The sequence below is a fragment of the Falco punctatus genome (assembly GCF_963210335.1).
Source record: "Falco punctatus genome assembly, chromosome: 5".
Lineage (NCBI taxonomy): Eukaryota > Metazoa > Chordata > Aves > Falconiformes > Falconidae > Falco > Falco punctatus.
The window spans coordinates 75,123,123-75,145,281 of record NC_137584.1 but is presented as its reverse complement, the minus strand read 5'-3'; the positions used below and the strand labels follow the sequence as shown (position 1 = coordinate 75,145,281).

At 51.9% G+C, this 22,159-nt stretch overlaps 1 protein-coding gene across 2 annotated transcripts; it reads right to left on the bottom strand.

Moving 5' to 3' along the window:
• Positions 1–2,524: 2,524 nt before the first annotated feature.
• On the bottom strand, positions 2,525–13,815 carry LOC308064719 (serine protease 55-like). Of its 2 annotated transcripts, none has more exons than XM_080389601.1 (5): positions 11,614–13,815; positions 11,047–11,236; positions 9,910–10,169; positions 7,461–7,603; positions 2,525–2,865 (listed from the first exon to the last, which is right to left on the bottom strand). In XM_080389601.1, the coding sequence occupies exons 1-5, from the start codon at positions 11,822–11,824 to the stop codon at positions 2,563–2,565; spliced, it is 1,107 nt and encodes a 368-aa protein (XP_080245727.1). In that variant the 5' UTR covers positions 11,825–13,815; the 3' UTR covers positions 2,525–2,562. The 2 variants fall into 2 exon arrangements, with proteins under 2 accessions (XP_080245727.1, XP_080245728.1); XM_080389602.1 differs by having other exon boundaries at positions 11,781–13,815.
• Positions 13,816–22,159: the final 8,344 nt, after the last annotated feature.

Genomic DNA, 22,159 nt, shown 5'->3' with positions numbered 1-22,159 from the left:
ATGCAACACGTCCCATCCAAGTCTTCGCACCCATGTCCCTGTGCTAACAATCAAAAACCAATAGCAGCTCGGTTCTGCAGCGACGCATGACGGACAGAATCGACATCTGCTAATAATCCAGAAAGAGCAGTGTTTGTAGCATTACTTTCTGTAGCAAGCTAGCAGCCCAATTTATGAAGCGAGTTAAGAGCAAGTACTAATCCTACGGAAGAGATTAGAGAAGCAAAAATGTGTTGCGCTGCATTCCGGAACTCCACCTGAGAGTTACAGGTGGCTGTGAGTTCTGCGTTAGAAACATTCGACACGTGATGGGGTTGCGATTGCAAAAGGGCTGCAATGCCCGCTTGCAATCTTCACTGGCGTTATCATAGTGAGTTGTTTTAAACGCAGCCCCTGAGCTTCCTCATGCTCAACTTGTCCTTGCAAACTACTCTGAAGCCGATCAATGAAGTCAGCATAGGACCCTGCAAGACTGTGGTGAACGACTCACTAGAGGCTCGCCCAGACTCTGCTATCTTCCGGACTGCCTTAACAGCCGCTTCCTTAATCTGCAAATAGGCATCCCTGGGATGCCCTGTCTGAGTCGTGGGAGCGGCATAATTATTTTCCCCAGCCAACTGCTCATAGTTAACGGCAATTCCCCGATTAAGGTTTTCCGTCAAGGCCACTACACATAGCTCACAAAAATCAGATAACCACATCATATACTGCGTCGGAGTTAGTACCATGCGAAGCAATGACCTCCAGTCACGCAGCGCAAGTGTCTAAGACTCTGCCGTTGCTTCAAGAAGGGACATAGCAAACTAGTATGAATCCTCCCTTCCCGAACTGCTTTCCTTAACTCTTTAACAGCCTCACATTGCACAGGCTGCCACTCTGGAGGCTGATTTGGCTGAGAAAATACGGGACATGCCATAGCGACTCCCAAATCCCCTCGCTCAAGCGCTTCCCGCTTGCATTGCCAGCACCGATGCCTTGGACCCCCTTTCACCCTCCCTGAAAATACAGTCAGTGCATCAGGAGGGGGAGGAAAAAGGTCTGGTTCCTCTTCCAGATCTATAGGACCCCGGATCAAAAGGTTTCTCAGTGTCAATGGAATCACTGCCCAAGTTCTCCCGTTTCCGCACTTGGTCCTGTGTTGTGAGGGTCGCTGCAATCGGCAACAGGAGCTTTGGGGGCAGAGGAGGTGCAGATGGGAGTCACCATCGTTGATGCTGTGTTGAGAAGAGTCGCGCTGTCGGTGGAATTTACAGCTTCCCCTGGTTTAACACAGTTAGTAGAATTAGTCCACACTTGGCGAAGAGCAGTCAGAATTTGCCACCAAGGGGCTAAATGCATTCCCGCCACAAGTCCCCCTCCGCGGCAGCACCATACAATCGTCTGATGAAGGCAGATGAATTCATTCTCATTTACAAGGCTTCTCTGCCAGCAAGCCAGAAAATATCAAGGTAATTAAAAGCAATTTGTGAGGTGCTGTCCCATTGCACATTCACTGAGTTTTATCATTGCTGCAAATTGCAGAGGCTTTTATGCTGTTGCAAAGGTGGGACACGAAGGAGACCTTGCTGCTTGCCTCCTTCCCATCACTTCCCAGAAAAGCATCCTCCTTGTGAAGACCAGAACACATTTTACAATGCACTCTGTTGCAGGAGAAGCAATGAAGGACCGGCTCAGGCCCAGCTCAGGCTGGGATGTGGACCGTCAGCAACGCATGTAAAAGGCCTCTAACAGAGTAAAAAAAAAAACCAAAAACCCAAAGCATCTATGTCCTTTGGATTTACTACTTACTTGCAAGGGTTTAACGCTGGCTAATTACAAAGCCAAGGGTTTTCTGTAGACAGCATTTTATGGACAGCTCAGAAACAGTTCTCTTCAGCCAGCCAGGTTTATCTCTATTGCCTGTAACAACCAAAACCCAGCATTTGCAATCCAGGTAAATAAGACTGATTGGTTATATGATGCGACGCCTTCCAACACTAGCCAAAAGATCTCTTTCCCTTTTTCTAGCTTAAGGAGGCACTGAGTTTGGCATGTAGTGATGTCCCAGCAGCTTGACATATCGCCTGAGCTGCTGCCGTGGTCTCTGAAGCTGTTCTTACCTTGGGCTAGTTGCAAGATAGAAGATACATTAGTACAGCTAATAATCAGCTGTCAGACACATTAACCCAGAGCTCTTCTGCCAACAAGCTAAGCTAATATGCAACTGAGTAAGCTAGGACCTTTCTGAGGGATTCAGCTTTCCAAGGGAGCAGCTCCTTCAGACACCCCATCAGGACTTTGCGTCTGAGCTTAGCAAATAACTGGGCCTGATGTGACCCACCACTGCAGAAAAATCTGTGTTTCCCAGAGGATTATGGTCTCTCTTGTCTGAGTCCCGGCTCTTTCATTTCATTTCCCCGGTCTCTGCCCCACTCCCCTGTCTCACTGTGGCATCTCCTTTTGGTGTCTGTGTCCACATGGGTGAGATGGAGCAGGCTGACCTGAGACACAGCTATATGGATCAGCAGTGAAAGAAGAATGAGACAGTAGTTCTGACTTTTATTATGTTTGGGGAAATCTCCTCTACAGTAATCTAATTGCTCCTAAAGAGATAAATAAAAGGAGACAAAACTCAAGGAATGCCAGCTGCGTGCCAGCCCCGGAAGGAATCAGCTTGGCATTTGCATGGTTATCCATGCCTTCAGTGAAGAAAGGTTTCCCTCTTCTGGCTGTCTCCTTCTCGATCCAGTCATGATAGCTGTAAACTGACATTAAGACCTGAGGGTTTGGCTTTACTGCGCAATCTTCTCCCCAGCTGACGATGCCGACCTGAAACCACTTCATGGTGCTCCAGTAGCTGCAAACCAGAGGTCCCCCGCTGTCGACCTACGGCATAAGGAGCATCTTATAGCCGGATCAAACCTCGGGGCTCTCACAGCAGCTGCACCTCACAGGCTGATTGGGAAAAGCAAACTCTAACCCCAGTATTTGGGGTAACAAGGACATTTTGGACTCAAAATGTCACAGCTCAACCCTGAGGTCCCTGCAGAATAAATAGATAGAGAAGGTAAGAGGAGGAGATCAGTCACAAGCTCTGGCTCAGTGCAGTGCCCTGTCCTTCTCGGCCTTTTCCACGTGCTCCCGGGGCCCCAGAAGGCTACCTGAACCCTGTCACCCAGAGACAACATCCAGGGGTGAAAAGGGACATCTGCTGTCGCTCATTCAGTCTTTGACTTCTCTGCAAAACTGGTGCATGTAGGTGCTGGGTACCTGCCACTGTTAATTTGGGGGGCTAGCATCCAGAAATTGGACAGGAGACGAACACTAATCCTGACAAACCCTTCTTGCAACCATGGTAATTTTACTGAAAATTTGACCGCTACTGCAAGGGCAACCACCATTCACCCAGCGTGCAAGCCTTCAAATGCACATTGCAGGCACCCTGCAAAGAGGAATGTCACTTGTCTGCCCAAATCATAAAACGATAAAATGATGAAAGCCCCATAAAACCATGGGACACAGGAAAAGCGTTCCAATTCCTACGAGCTGCACATCAAAGCACCCTTCAGGAGCAAATTTAAGAGACTGCAAATGCAGAAACACCTGTCCACCGCTCTGTTCTGGGAATTCCCAGGACACCTTCCTACTTAAAGCAATCTGTCCCGGACTTTGGGGAAAAAACCCACCTCATCACGTTTGCAATAGTTCAGTGGTGGAGAATCCACCACCAGAGTGGAGAGTGGATCACCCTCTTCGCTATTAAGCCAAGGTACACTCATAAAGTAATGTTGTGTAATTAGTAATAACTTTGAACTGAAATGCGGTTAGCTTTGACTCCTGGCCCCCAGGAACTCTTTCAAGAGGCAGAAGGGTCCATAAGCTCAGAACTCATACCTCCCTACAGTCTGCCATCAGACCACCACCTACCCACCTCTGTTCAGCTGTTTTGAACAGCCAGAGGGACTGACCACGCTTCCCTGGTTTGTGGCCTTGCCCTTGTACGTGTGACGATTTACCTATATGGATCCAATTTTCATTGGCAGACTTTTTCTTGAAAAAATGCAATTTCACAAGTCTTGCTTTGCAGCTTTAGAGCCGTGTTAGCACCAGGAAAAGGATGCAAGAGCTTGTAAAAGGATGCGAGAGCTTTTGTCACTTCTGCACCGGTTTAGCACTCTTATGCATGGACCAAGTGGGCGTGTGAGGGGTGAGTTCAGCTCCAGACTGGTCACCTCTCCCTGCTGCTGCCAGTGCGAGTGTCAGGCTCCCCTTGCAGTCACATTACTGGCACCAGGCATGGTCCGAGATGGGGGCAGCGGCATGCCAGGGGGCTATCCTGGGATACCTAAAATGGCACTGGAGGCTTGGATGGACTGGAGACTTGCATGTAGGCAACTGTCCTGCCTCGGAGCCGTGTGTCTCCCTGTGAGCTAAACGCCTTGGACTTGCCTTTAGTTCATGGGGAGCAAGAAGCACTCATACAGGGATTTATCTCATTTTAAAAGAGATGGCTAAAAAGGTCTCAATGACTCACATGTCAGAAGTGCATTTTTCTCCCCGTTGATGGAAGGCTGATCTGCTAGATGCAGATAGCTATTGACAACACATTTGTATCTGGTCAGATGAATCCCACCCACGGTTGTACAACAAACACTGCTACCGCCTTAGCTATGTGGGGTGAGAGCCCTGAGCATCCCAGGTGCTGTAGAGGGCATCTGCCGTTTCCAAATTGCTGACAGTGTATATGGGCAGGACATACTGCAGGTGAAGGAAAGAGGTCATCCCCTGCCTTTTTCACAGAACTAAAGAAACCTAAAGCCCTAGATGCACCCTAGCGTTTCAGACAATTATTAGAGATGGCCAAGATCACCTCCTGCTACGATCGGTGGAAGGGTGTAGGTACCTTCAGTCCATGACTCCGATCAGCCCTACACCAGGGGACAGTGCAGGGCATGGTGAAGCTGAGCTGGAACCATCGCACTGCTTGTTTGTGGCCACTCAATGATTCCTTCCCCTGAAAGTCAGGCCAGGGACTGGGCCCTCCTTCATCTGTTGCTGCCCTAAACTGTACGTGAACTGTGACTCCAGCTGAACACACCAACCTAATCACCACGCCACAGAGCTACCCCCACAGACCTCCTTGGCAGAAACGCTCTGAAACAGAATTGGGCCATTTACTGAATTTTGTCTGGATAGGCAAGACACTGAAGGAGGCGTTTGCTCTGTGAGTCCCTTAGACCAGGGGTCCTCAAGCTACGGCCCGTGGGCCGGATACGGCCCCCCAGGGTCCTCAATCCGGCCCCCAGTATTTACAGAATCCCCCCGCCCCACCCCACCCCACCCACCCCCCGCCAGGGGTTGGGGGGGAAACCAAGCAGCCGCAGATGACTGCCTGCCACTTCATCCGCGCGCCGGCCCCCTGGTTAAAAAGTTTGAGGACCCCTGCCTTAGACTCTTATTGTTGTTCAAGTTACCATTGCATCAGAGCCTAACAAAAGATGCTTAAGAAAACAAGGAATTAGACATCAATTGTGGTTCATGGGGTCATGGAAGAAATGTAGCACACACAAAAATAATACGCAGGCCATCTCTAGTGTCTGTTCTTTAGCACTTGTAGGCCATTCATGCTAATGAATGAACATCCATTAATGCTAACGTTCATGACTAAATAGAACCGTAATTCAATTACAGATCTTGTTAGTGTTAATTCACAGTCAATCTAGATATTTCCCTGAAAAACTGCTAGGGAATTGGTATACAATAGATTTTTCTTTCTAAGTGAATGGATTATTATTTCGTTTAAAGCACAAATACTTGGGAGCTCTGCTGTTCAATCTCCTTGCGTTATTCTAGGGATATGGTCGGTGATCCACAAATTAGTCTTGTCTGGTACCAGTACGATGGCAGGTGGTGAAACGTCGGAGCCTTTCTATTGACATGCTGTTGCTGCATGGGGGTATTAAGGCAGTGGTCGTTAGGACAGACCTTCTAGATGATGCTTTGGTGAAGATATCTGAGTGGCTTTTGTTACTTAGATAAAACAGCTTGCGGCAATGGGGAAAATCTAGCACACAAATGGCACAGTAGCTCAGTAGATGGCACTGTCCACAGTGTGCCTCGCTACCTGCCCAGGGCAGGTGAGTTGGGTGTCCCGTGGTCCCTGCTGCAGAGCAAGTATCAGGTTCAGCCCTGGCCTCCCAGTTCATTACCAGGCAGCCTACTGCGGGCAAGGCACCAGATTCCTGAACCAGCCTTGCCAGGCAAAATGTGCCCTACCGGGCTGTAAGCAGCACTTCCCAGAAAACCCTCTATCAGCAAAATGTTTCCTCTCCAGCAAATTAGCAAGTTCCGATGAAAAGTCCTGTCTCCTGTTTTTCCCCTGAAGAGCTCCGCTTCTAGCCCAGGGTATGGTTTTGTCCTGCTCTCCTTATTTCAGGTTGCAAGACGTTCCTGCCTGGTCAAGCCTGCACTAAAAGTGGGCACTTGCTGGGTTATGAGAATTATCACACAGGCAATCGTTGTGTACTTCCACTGCCTGGAAAGCTCACATTTCTAGTTCGTTTCTCAGATGACTCTAACATTATTGTAGATCAAAACAGCACCCTCATCAGCTTTCTGAATATGGGAGATTCACTTTGCTGTGTACAAGTGCTCTTGCTGTTTCACCAGCACAACGCAGCCGCAGAACTTAAGGCTGGGCTGGGAAGTGTGTTCTTTCATCATGGTAATGTTACCCCGTGGCAGTTTCCTTTTTAAAATTTTTTATGGAATTTAATGGAGGCGAAAGTCACTAGATGAATGGTTTCAGAACAGATGCTCTCCAGCTAATCAAAAAATGATTTTGCAAAGCAAACTTGCCCTCTGCTGCCTAGCTATGGGCCCAGCTCGCACCAGCTTTGCAGCCCACGGCCCCTGTACCCGCTGTCTTTGCCTAAAGGGCAGGGGATTCCTCTCCATCCTGGGTGCTCGTTTAGTTCCCTCAGTGAAAGATTCCTACAGGATGAAGCTGTGCGTACATGTGTCTGACATCCCAGACCGTCTCTCATGCCAGGGGACTTGCTAGGATCCAGCCTTCTCCCTTGCCCTCCCTGCAGCTCACCATTTCCCTCGCAGAGCTCCCGTCCTTCTCGCTGCAGGGAGGGAATTGGGGGGTGGTGGTGGTGTTTGGGGTGTGGGGGGGTGTGTGTGGGGAGCGTGAGGAGAGGCCCATCTGCTCAACAAGGTGTTTCGTTTCCAGCACCACCACAGCCCTCTGACCCCAGGAGCCCTGCAGCCCTGCTGCCCGGGCCAATATGCCTTTGCAGGCGGTTTCGGTTTAGTTGCCCCTGGGCATCCTGCCCTGGCCTCCTGCAGAGAAGCTTTAGCAACCCCAAGAAGCCGTGGGAGGTATCCATGTTCATTCCCAAAGCAGAGGCACTTCTCCCCCAGTGTCTCTGTGCCCGCGTAGGCAGCGCGGTCATCCGGGAGCCTGTTGGCTTTACCTGGCAGGGACCTCTTTCTCCTTTCTCCAGCTCAGCACACAGCACGTTGTTCTCCATTAGCGGTGGGATCCGCTCCAAGCACTGCTCCCTGCTGACAAGCTTCATCCGCGCTTTCTGCAGCACGTGGGTTGGTGCCTCTGCAGCTGCAAGTGAGAAGAGAACGATTAACAAAACCTGCAGAGCAGCGCAGGCTTGTAGGGGTGAAACTGCAGCTGGAGGCTAGCTTTGGGACTGCGCTCAGCTGGGTCTGTAAAGCACCTCAGGGCAAGGGGGTCTCGGGGCACAGCCATGTGGTCCTGGGTCATGGGGGCTTACAGGGGCTCTCCCGATGTTTAGCAAAGGTAAATTTGTGCTCTTGACTTTATGCCAGACTAAGAGGTGGGTAGGTAGGTAGAAAGGGGGGAGGGGAGGTGTTAATGGGCAAAGCTGAAATCCTGGGGAGTGGAGGCTTGCTAAATAGGATTTAAAATGACGACTGATTTTTGTAGATGACCTCTGGGATATGCTCCAGCTGGAAGCCCCCCAAAGGGATGGCTTATCCTGCTGGTCCTGAGATGAGCTGCGTTGCACACCCTGGGTTTCTCACTCTCGTTTCTGGGGAACTCAGTTGGAGAGACACTTCATGGAGTCCTGTGAGAGCGAGCCCTGCAGAGGAAAGTCCACTGAGCTTTCCCCAGAACACATGGCCTTGCTGTCCCCATGCTCTCCTTGGGGGGCTGTGAGGCCATGCCTCCGCCAGGGGACCAGCTGTGTCTTTCAGAAAGCGGCTCTCAGGGTGGCAGTGCACGATGGAAATCACTGCTTTATTCTTCCCTTGAGACGGGAAAACAGAAATCGCAGCGGGCACCAGCAAACGAAAAAAAGACTGAAAATATACAGGGCTACTTGGAGAACCCACTCATTTCACCCACGTTTCTCTCTGAAGTGAACCTCAAGGATAAACCTGCCTTTTGGAGGATATTGCTACTGGGGAGGAGACCTACAGATTTTCAGAAACTCCTTCTACCACGGTTCACCGAGCTAAATCCTCCCAGCACCTTCAGCAGGATTTTGGGACTCAAAGGTAAGAACTAAAAGACAGAAAGTTGTCAGGTCCCGTTCCCAGCGAGGATGGAGCTGCTCCACAGAAGTGCCCACAGATTCAAACACTTTGATGCGGGCACCTCCACGGAGGTGGCTCCACTTGCCGAGGTCTAACTGGCTGCAGCTGAAGAGGAGTCAGGCTGGTGCTACCTGAGGTGCCTTTTGAGAGACGTCGACCTACAGAAGGCTGGTAGAGATGGGCAATAATCCATTTTTCCCCACCAAGGAACAGTGCCTCATACTTCTTGCTATGGCCCGTATCACACATGCCTCTCACCAAACGCAGCTTCTGCTGGTTTTCTTCTGAAACCTCTCCCAGGGAGAAGGGGGGGGGGGTGTGTGCCAGGGCTGAGCATGCTGACCTCGTGCTGGGTGCAATTTGGGTAGCAGAAGTGATGTCAGCTGAGCCCACACAGCAGCAGGAGCCCAACCTCCACTGCCACACCATGCATTTTGCAAAGAGACTAGCTGAAGAGAAATCCTGCCAAGCTGCAGAGTGGCTCTGCAGCAGCACGCTGCTTTTCTGTCTCTAGGAGCACGTTTCCTTGGTGAAACAGGAGAGTTTCACAACTACGGTACAGTGTTGTGTATGACTGTTAAGCGAGGCCAATGAAGCCTAAGAAGGAACATGCAGAGTTTCAGAGATGAGGCGGTAACCCTCTGGAGCAGAACGGCAAGGCTTAAATGGGACATTCGCTCGCGACATCCTAGGAAGGACTGTTCAAGCCTCAAGGCACCACCTTCCCCACTCTGTCCTGATTAATTCTTTCCAATAATGAAATCGCTCATTAGCCATTTAGTGACATTTGTTCAGGATAGACATTTTGGGTCACAATCAGCACCGGAGCTCCTTTCATTAGGGCTTAGACAAGAGCGATTAGCGATAGCAATCTGCTGTTCTAAATGAGGGAAGAAGGGTGGCCAGTACCGTTGAATCAACCTTGCCTCCTTGTTCATGGAGGCAGGAAGCCAAAGACAACCCTAGACCTTCATTTCCTTTATTCCAGAACGCTGTAGACCCAGACTAACTTGCCCACCAGGGTGGAGCTTGTCTTACTCTGGATGCCAAGAATGGCATCCAAAGTAAGGTTGAGTTCCTTCAGAGCAAAGGTGGCTCTGAATTATTGGCTGGAACACACACGCTCAGAGTAGCCCGGACTTTGCTCTGGCGTCAGTAGGTGGCTGCTGGTTCTTGCACTGAACAGAGAACTGGTGGCTGTGCAGAGGCTGCGAGGGCCTGGATGTGCTTACCAGGGAGGTAGGGAGTGGAAGCTAGTGTGGGTAACCCCTCCCGGGAGAGAACGTGTACTTAAAATGCATAAAACCCAGCCTCGGTTAGCAAATGCATCTCCTGGCAGTAGCTCACCTGCTGTCTTGGAGTTGCTTGGGGTTCCCCACCCAGCAACCCAGCAGTGTTGCCACATATCGATGTTGTACATGAAGGGCAAGCAGATGGGTATTTTCTTATTGCTGAACTGGATGGGAAAGCTGAGCAGGATCAGAGCGATATCATTTTCCATGCTCGTATTGTCAAATCCTTCGTGGATGATCAAGCTCTCCGGTTTATGTTCTTCCAGCGGGAGGCTGAGGTCATTTCCCCCCATTGCGACGGTCAGGTCTGGTGGCCTTATAAACAAAACAGAAGCAGTGCAGACATAAGCAAACACAAAGGCTTTGTGTTATAAAGGTTGGTGCCTCCTCCCCTCCCCCAGGTGGGGTAGGGTGGTGCTCAGCAAATTGCAGAGGCAGGTTGGCTATAGATAGTGTCAAAATGTACCCTCACTGCTGGGCAAAGCTGATTTTCAGGGCAGAGAGGTGCAGAGGCAGAACATGAACGCAACCAAGTTATATAAATAGCCCAGTTGCTAACAAACAGGTGGAGTGGGCAGCATCTTCTGGATTGCTGTGCCCTGGGCTGGCTGCTCCAGACCGCGCTGTCCCCAGCCAGCTGCCACAGGTTGTGACGCCACAGGTCGTTTGTCACCAAGCAGCCTCAGCTCTCGGACCTGCCGAATTTTGGAGGGGGCTCACAGAGGGCGGGATGCTGAGCCTGGCCATTGCATGGGGTTGATTTCTCCAGAAACTTCTGCTCTAAAATCAGATTCTCCATGAGGGAAGGGTGCTTGCTATATGAAAGCAAGGGCAATTTGGGGGTTAGAATAAGCTGGAATGGAATAAATCTACTTTTACAAGGTACCGCAACACGTGTAGGCATACAGGAGATGCTTGGGGACATTACCAGCGTCATGGGCATTTATATAAGGCTGCTCAAACCACCACTGAAAATATTTCCCTTCCATACCTCCTGGTTACACAGATTTCTGCACGTTTCTGTTGTAACACTACCTCTGATCAAAAACAGGCCCATTTTCTCCAGAGCAGACAGCCCCTGTTTGCAGGGCTCTCTCTCTGGCCCAGTCACGTATACCTCGCATTTGACCCCCGGGAGGAACGTTATCAACCCATTGCGCCTGGGCTGTCCTCCCTTCCCATGAGTACTTACACCTCTTCTCCAAAGCAATGGGCCGCAGTTAATATCCACGATCTGCTGATGATGGTGCCTCCGCAGATATGTTTCCCCTTGCTCTGGATGCTCACATGCCATGGGAACTCCCCAGCCTTGGCGTATCTCCTTGCCGCGATCATCTTGCCAGTGTCCCGAAAGGGCTCGTAAGATGGTCGGAGGCCACACTCTGGGTACAAAATGAGACATATTGCTCACGTACAGCAGTGCCACTGCCTGTGCTACTGAACTAGAGGGGCAGGACATCAGCTAAGGCACTGCTCTGTAATCATCCACGCTACTTGCGAGGGGCTTTGGTAGAGATCATCACTGTAGCCTCCCTGAACCTGCACTCTGCCAACCAATGCCCGGCAGTTTGGGGACTAGCAGGGAGCACGAGTGGAAGAATTCAGCACCAGGCTGTAGTACAAGCCATACTTCTATGCCGTCAGATACAAGAAATAAGCCCAGGCCTCTTTCATTTACCAATAGGCGTATCTCCTGTTGGGCTGCTAGCAATTCCACTGTGCTGGTCATTTCTAACAGTAAAAAGTACGGAAGGAAAACCTGCATTGATGCTGCCGATCAGAAAAGCGAAACAGAGGAGGGTGAAGCACAGCATTTCAATCCCAGTCCTGGACCGACACACTTCGACAACGTTCAGAGCAGTGGTGCTCCTGCAGACACCACAGGACGCCTTCCCTACTCTTGTGTTCTCACCAAAGGCAACGCACCTCCCTGCCGCAACCAGGGTCACAGCGCAACCAGGCTGTGACATCACACATTCCGTTTGTTTCTGTTGACATCACTGTTGGACGCTGTCCTTTCGAAGGCGATGGGGAAAGCGCAGTGGTTTCCCAGAGGCTTGGGATTTGCTTTAGCTATGGTAGGGATAGGGCAGCAGTGAAATCCCCGTCCGTATCCTGGAGTGACTTCCACAGGGTATTGCAGTAGTGGACTTAATGAGTTGGGTGCTGTAGCCCTTTTTGGGTCTTGAACCATGTTCTTCTCTCCAAAGACCTCAGGTGCTGATCCCACATCAGCTTTCATCTTTGACTCTGAAAAGTGCTGAAGCCTGTCAAACTCCAAATTAATTTTCTTTTCTTCATTTAGACCGTGGCTGTTCTCAGAAGGAAGGGGCAGCTCTGTGGCAGGGTAAATTTCAAACGGTGCCAAACCAGAAGTATGGTACCAAAGATGCTGAGGCAGCCACTTTGTTGTGGGCGAGGGTGGCTTACGAGACCAAATCCAGCTTAAAAAACTAATCCACGAGGCTGACTCATTAGCATTTCACCGTTACTGATTATTAAAAAGGAATAAGGCCTAAAACCCTAAAGATCCACCTGAGAAGAGTCTCAGGTCTGAAAAAGCCCCGTTCTGCCTTGCAAATTGCTCCGCTTGGTTCCTGAGGAACCGCAGCGTGTAGTGCTGAATCACTCTGTTCTTGCTCACTGTACCCAGGCCTAAGCCATTGTTGGAAATTACCGTACCAGGTACTAGAAATCATAAGTTAGGTAAAGTTAGACACACCAGTAGAAGAAAATGGTAGCAAGCAGAGATTTATGTAAAGGATCCTGGCAGGGTCACTTATGAAAGAAAGCTGAAAGATTCAACTCTGAGGAAGACCACCTGAGCAGGGCCGAAGGCCGGAACGACCCTCTCAAAATTGATGCCAAGAGAAGACTCTGCTTAAACGCCGCCCAGGCTCTGCCTAGACTCCACCTATCATTAATATGCAATGAGATGTTGTTATCACATGAATAATGTACGAAGAGATGTTGCAATCACGTATGTTAAATGTATAAATTACCCTGTTTCGCACCTGTGCTTTGGAGCGAGTTTGTGTGGTGCGAACCACCTCCTCCCCTGAGCAGATAATAAATACCTTCCTGCTAAAAGTACAGAAAGTCTCTTAGCAGTTTTCTTCATTCTGAGGTTTTTCGGCATCAGGGTGCACAAAATTTTCCACAGATGCTGGTTCAGCCCGGCTATGCCACCAGTTCGGGCTCCGTGAGCCTCCTACTCAAACCCCACTGTGGGACGCCATTTTGCGGCGTACGAAGGCCCGGGCTGCGGCTGTGGTGCAGGCAGAGACGCTTTATTGTACAGAGAAGCCCATATTTACACCTCTGAGCCCGGATACACATCCCAGCTGTGTGTACCACGGGCCTCAGGGCAGAAACCCCTGGTGCAGTTCCACAGCTCTGGAGCACTGCAGGCCTGCAGGCGCCTTGGCACTGCTACATCACCGCCTTCATCTTCCTTACTTTCCTGCACAAGAGCCAGCTGTTCTCTCAGCTCCTGACAGAGCTGACGTTCTCTATTCTCCTCTCAAACATCTCTCTTCAGACATTCTCTGTCCTCCACTCCCACACCCCCCTGCTCAAGCAGGCTCTCCTAGAGCAGCTGCTCAGGGCCGCAGCCAGGCGGGCTCTGGACGTCCCCAGAGAAGGAGACTGCACAGCCTCTCTGGGCAGCCTGTCCCCGTGCTCCGGCACCCTCAAGGGAAAGAAGTTTTTCCTGCTCTCCCCACGGAGCTCCCTGTGCTGCAGTTTGTGCCCGTTGCCCCTTGTCCTGTCGCTGGGCACCGCTGACAAGAGCCCGGCCCTGGCCCCGGCCCCCTGACACTGGCCCTTGAGATATTTTTATCTGTCACCTCCGGACCAATGCACATGCTTCAGCTCCCTCCAGTCCCCGCAGCAAGCCCCAGCCACCCGCTCAGCCACAACAGCCCAGTGGCCTCGCAGCAGGGCAGTCGGGGTGCTTGTGCCCCCACCATCCATCCACTGCTGCAGAAAGCAAACTTCACCAAACTCACCAAACTTCAGGTGTCCTAAAGGTAAGCATAAAAATCCAAGCTGTTTTCACTGCTCTTCCTTTATAGTTAATGGAAAGAAATTGTTCTACAGATCTTTAACTGAAGTACAAACATTTACAATAAGGCCACTAGAATAAACGCAAAAGTAACAGGATACAAGAAACCCAGAAACATTGCATTAGGAGATGTTGTGCGACAGTGTCTCCTGCAAGATGAAGAGCCATAAGCACTCATTCTGCAGAACAGCATAAATGGGAGGTGTGTATCTAACAAAGCCAGCATTTCCTCTTCAGAGGGTTATTTTACATACACTGGCACCTCTCCAAACCCACCCAGCAAACCATTAGGAGTCAAAACCTTCTCAGTCTGGTAAAGTATTTGACTGGGTACTGTTCTGTGCACATTCAGCAACTGCTTCAGAGGAGATAATGGCCAAATCACTATGTTGCACATCCATAACTTTTGGATATGTGTTTGCTAGTCCCTTTCTCTTTCCTTCTTTGTACTTTTTTTCTGGTTTGTGTTGCTGTCAAGGGTCTGATGTTACCCAAAATGTTGCTGGTTTTCCCTTGCATGAGGTCTCAGAAGTGAAATTTCTCAGATGCTTCCAGGCCCTCTGAAGGAAGCATCTGGAGATATCATTGGCATTTTCTACACTGCTAGGCCATGATAGCAGGGAAAAAGCAATAGAAAGCACAGATTCTGTCACTGGCATATCAGTCAAAAATACCATATTGCTTTCAAAAAGCAGCCTGGAAACTGCTAGAATGTGTACCTGCTGGACACAAGCACCCATGAAATCATCACAGAGAGAAGCTAGGTTTCACCTCGACAAAGATACCATGGTCACTGCAGGAGCGCTCCAAGAATATGGCCATTGGGAAACAGGGAATGAAATGACCTCCCTTTTCCCTGGGGGTGCAGTGGGGTGTGAGTGGAGAAATGTCTAGCTGTAAAAGCCACCAGCCCACCTGTGTGTTGCTGCTTGAGGCGTGAGCAGTTCTATGAAATATTCCCTCCTTCCCCGCAAAAAACACCCAAGGCTCAACCATACCAATGCCATTATAACTGATTTTATTTAAGTGGGGGCAAGAAATAATTTCCATGGTGTTGCCTCATTTATATTGACGTTTTTGCAGACACTGGTGTTTGTTTCACTAGAAAGGAAGGTTCTGAGAACTTTTTGTTGCAGTAGGAGCTGGTGCCACTGGGAACAATGGGATCAGGATGATTCAGGGGTCATTCAGCCATTCCAAGCAGAAAGAATTTCCAAGGAGAATTCAGTCTTCATCCTCCACCCCCTGCACAGTGGAGAAGAGAGAGTTTCGGGTTACCCACCAGTAGGTTTTCTGCAGTCATGTTCTCTTTATTTCATGACAGCAGAACAGCGGCCACCATGGGATGTGGACGCCCCCTGAGGACCCTCTATGCCAGCAGGTTTGGCATTGGTGAAGTGAGACAGGATGGTGTCAGGATCTGTGCCTCTAAGGTGGTGCTCTGGAGAAAAGATAAAGAGAATCATAGAACGGTTTGGGTTGGAAGGGACCTTAAAGATCATACAGTTCCACTCCCCCTGCCATGGGCAGGGACACCTTCCACTAGACCAGGTTGCTTCAAGCGCCATCCAACCTGGCCCTGAACACTGCCAGGGATGGGGCATCCACAGCTGCTCTGGGCAGCCTGGGCTCTCTATAAGGAGGATATCAGTCATTGCCACAGTGATCCCTGCACTTCTACACACCTTCTGCAGCAGGACCGTCCATTTTGACATGTTCCAATCCAATAATATGGTCGACAACATATCCCTGGAAAGCAGCGGCCACTTTGGTGTATACAAGGTTCTAACTCCCGAGGAGTGAAGGGCTGACCTGCACCGTAGAAGGAGAATAGTCGTTCACAATGAAAATGAGCAAAAATGGATGCTCTCTCCCCCTCTCCACCCCCCTGCCTCCCAATTCCTCTCTCTACCCCCCTCACACCTTACCTGCAGCCCCTTGGAGCACTGGGCACTGGGGTCGGCCAACTTGCCTCAGGCGTTTCTCATCGCAATTGCCATCCATGCTGAGGAGCTGTCATGGTGGCTTTTCTTGCCAGTGCTCCCCGAGCTTCCATCGCCATGGTGTGGAAGAGCGCGTCGTCCTCAAACCAGACACCGGGTGGCCATGGCTGGAGGAAAGCAGTCCCACCCATGCAGAGAAGACCAGGTCTGAGACCATCCGAGGCACCTGAACATACACAAGCCCATGGGACCTGAAGGCACGTGCCCCAGGGTGCCAAGGCGACTGGCAGATGTAGTTTCCATCATCTTTGGAAAGTCCTGGCAGCCAGACAAAGTCCCCAGTGACCGGAAAGAGGGAACCATTGCACCCATTTTCAGAAAGGGTCAAAGGGACGACCGTGGGAACTAGCAGCCAGTCAGCCTCACCTCTGTGCCCGGTCCGACCATGGACCAGATCCTCCTGGAAAGCTTGTCAAGGCGTATGGAAGACTGGGAGCTGAGGAGAGGCAGCCAGCATGGCTTCATCCAGGGCAAGTTGTGCCTGACTAAGCCGGTGGCCTTTTACGATGGAGCGGCAGCGTTGGTGGATAAGAGCAACTGATGTCATTTTTCTGGACTTGTGCAAGGCCTTTGGCACGGCCCCACACAACATCCTTGTCTCTAAATTGGAGAGAGACGGGACTGGTGGATGGATAAGGAACTGGCTGGACGGCTGCACGCAAAGAGTTGCGGTCAATGGCAACAAGCACAAGGGGCAACGTTTTTTAAACTGAAAGAGGGTCGGTTTAGATTGGCGCTAACGAAGAAGTTCTTTACAAGGGCAGCGAGACATGGGAAGAGGTTGCCCAGAGAAGCTGTGGATGCCCCATCCCTGGAAGCGTTTAGTCCAGGAAGTCCCTCGCCCAGCCCAGCCCAGCCTCCCCCTCCTGGTGTCTCACAGCATCCCAGAGCAATGGGCGTTGGAGGGCACCTCTGGAGATCATCTGGAGGTGACTGTGGGGGACCCTTGCTCGGCCATGAGGACAGCCAGCTTCTGCCTGGAGCCACTTCAGCATTGGCACTGATCCCATGCGAGCTCCTTGGGATCAGTCTGACCTAAAGGCAAGGCTCTGGGTCCAGGAAGGGGAAAACATGCCTGCGGGGGTGGGAGCGGATGCTAATGACTGAGGTGTGGTTGCACCCATGAGCTGGTGGCAGGGTCCACAGGCACCTTGTTGAGGTTCACTCTTAGCTTGGGGAGGAGATGGTGGCTACTGCCCCAGTTTTCCCCAGCCTGGGGGAAGACGGGGAGCCGGACCCAGCCCCAGCTCAGGAGAGGGTGGCAGGGTACTGCCCCTGCATGGTCTGATCCCACCCGGCCTGGAGGGACAGCACAGGCTTGGCAGAGGACCGCGGTCCAGTCCTGCTTTGGGGAGAGGTGTGCTCCGTTGCTGGTGAACATCACTGGCCTGGTCCGGGACACCACTGATCTGGTGCTGATCTTGTCCAGGGGGGCAGAGGGTCCACGGCAGGGCAGCGTCTCGGGGAAGGGGGTATCGCTGCGCCGGTGCCGGGCTGGGGACAGGGCAGGGATGTCCTTGGCTTTGGGCTGAGCTGGGGTTGGGAAAGGTGGCCTGCGACCTCCTGCCATGTGGCAGGGAGTGGGGAATGTCCCTGACTAGCTCAGGACTGAGGGCGGTCCCTCACCCAAGGTCAGGCTGGGGAGGGGTCCTGGGTCCCATGCAGGCTGGGCAAGGCCAGGTCAGGTCCCTGCGCCCCGCCACTCTGTGGTCGGGGTCCCGGCCTCGGTGCTGGTGTGCGGCAGGGGGTGTTCGGAGCCCTGGGGATGGCCTCTGAACCTGTGCTGGTGCCCGGGGGGGCTCAGGACTGGGGGCACTTTGGGGTGAGGGACCCGGAGCTGGCACCAGTCGGGGGTGGAGGTGTTGCAGATTATCTTAAGATTTTACTGAATCTTTCTGTATTTTGTGTTTATGTAACAGTTATAAGAGCATTTTGATTTTAAGGCGTCAACCTCCATGTTAGAATTATGTTAACGCTTATTAACCAATGACGTATGAATCGTGCTGCTTGTTATCCGAGACTGTTCCTTGAAGTCCCTGTGCTATAGACCATAAATACCCTTAGTCCTTATTCTCTAGACCATAAGCAGAGCACCCAGGTTCGATTGTGTATAGGGTGAGTTATTAGGCAACTTGGCAAGGCCGATATCCAGCTGTCCAAGCTGGCAACAAAACTTACTTTTAAGGTGTCCTGAAGTGAACTACCTTCACTATAGCACTAAAAATCACGCCCACAGGTCAAGAAGACCCTTGCCCAGGTGAAGACCCTTCCCCTACGCAAGCATAGACACAGAAAAGGATGACACTGCAAATATTACAAAGATATGTAGATTACTAACCAATCATTGTAATTGGGAGTGTACGACCTTGTAATTGGTGTATAAATGTAACGGTAACATCTGAACAGGTGTGCTTGACGCGTGGAGATGCCACCGAGCACCCAGTGCTGCAGTAAAAGGGTGCCGGCTGCTCAGTGCTCCAGTGGTGGGAAGAGGTTTGATTCCCGGTTTCGGTGACAGAGGCAGCACCCCGGTGCCGGGCTGGGCAAAGGCCGATCACCGGTGCCCAGCGCGGGGCTCTGGGGAGCGGGGCCCGGACACGGGGCCGCCGCGGGGCAGGGAGGGGCCCGGGCCCGAGCCCGGCTCTGGCTGAGGAGCCGGGGCGGCTGCAGGCCGCCGCAGCCGGGGCGCTGGGGACGAGCCCCGCTTCTCACCGGCGCGTCGCACGGAGGCGGGCGGCGCCGCGCTGCTCGGGGCCGGGGTCGCCGGGGGCCGGGGTCGCTGGGGGCCGGGGTCGCTGGGGGCCGGGCCCCGCCCGCTCGGCGCCGCCGCCCCGGGCCCGCTCCCGGGCTCACGCGGCCCCAGCCCGCCCGCAGCGGAGCCACCGCGCATGCGCGGAGCCGCGCGCCCGCCGCTGTCGCCTGGCAGCGCCCTGGGCGCGCCCGCCGCGGCCGTTGCGCTGCGCGGTTGGCGGTTGGCGGGTGGCGGGTGGCGGGTGGCGGTTGGCGGCGGGCCCGGGCCCGGCGGCCGGGGCCGATAGAGCGGGGGCCGAGGGGGCCGATTGCCGTCACCGGCGCCGCGGTGAGACGCCGCTGGGTCCCGCCGCCGCTGCGCCGCGCCGCCGGGCCTGGCCGGCTCAGCAGCCCGCGCTGCCGGTCACCGCGCCGCGGGGCGGGGGGGCTGGGCAGGGACCCCTGGAGCCCACCCGGGCCCGGCCCCTGTGGGTACGAAGGCCCGGGCTGCGGCCGCGGGGCAGCCAGAGACACTGCGCTGGGCAGAGGAGCTCGTACTTGTCTCTCGGAGCCCGGATACACAGCCCAGCCGTGTGTACCAGCAGCTCCGGGCAGAGACCCCTGGTGCAGTTCCACAGCTCCGGAGCCCTGCGGGCACCTTGGCGCTGCTACGTCACCGCCTTCGTCTTCCTTACTTTCCTTTCTCTCAGCTCCTGCCAAAGCTGACGTTCTCCGTCCTCCTGCCATACCTCTCTCTTCAGACATTCTCCAGCCTCCTCTCCCACATCTCCCCTTTTTTGTTTGTTAATCGCGACAAGACAGAGGTGGCGTGGAGCTGGGTGACCATGACCTGATTTACATTATGATCAACTAAACGCTGAACAGAGGAAAAAAGGCATGGGAGACACAAGGCAAACATCAGTAAGGCGGTTAAGGCCGTTAGAATAAATCCTGCAATACTTTTGATCCACAGCCCAAAGTTTCCCAGCCATGAGAAGAGACCAAAGGCAACCCAGCCCTGGCTCTGCTGCAGATCTTTGTTCAAGGCTTTTAAGTTTTGTATGCTTTTGTGAGTTGATTCAGGGTGGTCACTCAGGTTCATGCAACACGTCCCATCCAAGTCTTCGCACCCATGTCCCTGTGCTAACAATCAAAAACCAATAGCAGCTCGGTTCTGCAGCGACGCATGACGGACAGAATCGACATCTGCTAATAATCCAGAAAGAGCAGTGTTTGTAGCATTACTTTCTGTAGCAAGCTAGCAGCCCAATTTATGAAGCGAGTTAAGAGCAAGTACTAATCCTACGGAAGAGATTAGAGAAGCAAAAATGTGTTGCGCTGCATTCCGGAACTCCACCTGAGAGTTACAGGTGGCTGTGAGTTCTGCGTTAGAAACATTCGACACGTGATGGGGTTGCGATTGCAAAAGGGCTGCAATGCCCGCTTGCAATCTTCACTGGCGTTATCATAGTGAGTTGTTTTAAACGCAGCCCCTGAGCTTCCTCATGCTCAACTTGTCCTTGCAAACTACTCTGAAGCCGATCAATGAAGTCAGCATAGGACCCTGCAAGACTGTGGTGAACGACTCACTAGAGGCTCGCCCAGACTCTGCTATCTTCCGGACTGCCTTAACAGCCGCTTCCTTAATCTGCAAATAGGCATCCCTGGGATGCCCTGTCTGAGTCGTGGGAGCGGCATAATTATTTTCCCCAGCCAACTGCTCATAGTTAACGGCAATTCCCCGATTAAGGTTTTCCGTCAAGGCCACTACACATAGCTCACAAAAATCAGATAACCACATCATATACTGCGTCGGAGTTAGTACCATGCGAAGCAATGACCTCCAGTCACGCAGCGCAAGTGTCTAAGACTCTGCCGTTGCTTCAAGAAGGGACATAGCAAACTAGTATGAATCCTCCCTTCCCGAACTGCTTTCCTTAACTCTTTAACAGCCTCACATTGCACAGGCTGCCACTCTGGAGGCTGATTTGGCTGAGAAAATACGGGACATGCCATAGCGACTCCCAAATCCCCTCGCTCAAGCGCTTCCCGCTTGCATTGCCAGCACCGATGCCTTGGACCCCCTTTCACCCTCCCTGAAAATACAGTCAGTGCATCAGGAGGGGGAGGAAAAAGGTCTGGTTCCTCTTCCAGATCTATAGGACCCCGGATCAAAAGGTTTCTCAGTGTCAATGGAATCACTGCCCAAGTTCTCCCGTTTCCGCACTTGGTCCTGTGTTGTGAGGGTCGCTGCAATCGGCAACAGGAGCTTTGGGGGCAGAGGAGGTGCAGATGGGAGTCACCATCGTTGATGCTGTGTTGAGAAGAGTCGCGCTGTCGGTGGAATTTACAGCTTCCCCTGGTTTAACACAGTTAGTAGAATTAGTCCACACTTGGCGAAGAGCAGTCAGAATTTGCCACCAAGGGGCTAAATGCATTCCCGCCACAAGTCCCCCTCCGCGGCAGCACCATACAATCGTCTGATGAAGGCAGATGAATTCATTCTCATTTACAAGGCTTCTCTGCCAGCAAGCCAGAAAATATCAAGGTAATTAAAAGCAATTTGTGAGGTGCTGTCCCATTGCACATTCACTGAGTTTTATCATTGCTGCAAATTGCAGAGGCTTTTATGCTGTTGCAAAGGTGGGACACGAAGGAGACCTTGCTGCTTGCCTCCTTCCCATCACTTCCCAGAAAAGCATCCTCCTTGTGAAGACCAGAACACATTTTACAATGCACTCTGTTGCAGGAGAAGCAATGAAGGACCGGCTCAGGCCCAGCTCAGGCTGGGATGTGGACCGTCAGCAACGCATGTAAAAGGCCTCTAACAGAGTAAAAAAAAAAACCAAAAACCCAAAGCATCTATGTCCTTTGGATTTACTACTTACTTGCAAGGGTTTAACGCTGGCTAATTACAAAGCCAAGGGTTTTCTGTAGACAGCATTTTATGGACAGCTCAGAAACAGTTCTCTTCAGCCAGCCAGGTTTATCTCTATTGCCTGTAACAACCAAAACCCAGCATTTGCAATCCAGGTAAATAAGACTGATTGGTTATATGATGCGACGCCTTCCAACACTAGCCAAAAGATCTCTTTCCCTTTTTCTAGCTTAAGGAGGCACTGAGTTTGGCATGTAGTGATGTCCCAGCAGCTTGACATATCGCCTGAGCTGCTGCCGTGGTCTCTGAAGCTGTTCTTACCTTGGGCTAGTTGCAAGATAGAAGATACATTAGTACAGCTAATAATCAGCTGTCAGACACATTAACCCAGAGCTCTTCTGCCAACAAGCTAAGCTAATATGCAACTGAGTAAGCTAGGACCTTTCTGAGGGATTCAGCTTTCCAAGGGAGCAGCTCCTTCAGACACCCCATCAGGACTTTGCGTCTGAGCTTAGCAAATAACTGGGCCTGATGTGACCCACCACTGCAGAAAAATCTGTGTTTCCCAGAGGATTATGGTCTCTCTTGTCTGAGTCCCGGCTCTTTCATTTCATTTCCCCGGTCTCTG

Excerpts from the sequence above, each read along its gene's own strand:
- LOC308064719 (XM_080389601.1), bottom strand. The coding sequence starts at position 11,824 with ATGTCACAGCCTGGTTGCGCTGTGACCCTGGTTGCGGCAGGGAGGTGC. Across the intron at positions 10,170-11,046 it reads CATTGCTTTGGAGAAGAGGT|GCCACCAGACCTGACCGTCG; the intron begins GTAAGTACTCAT and ends TTTGTTTATAAG. Across the intron at positions 2,866-7,460 it reads GAGAAAGAGGTCCCTGCCAG|GTCGACAGCGGGGGACCTCT; the intron begins GTAAAGCCAACA and ends CTTATGCCGTAG.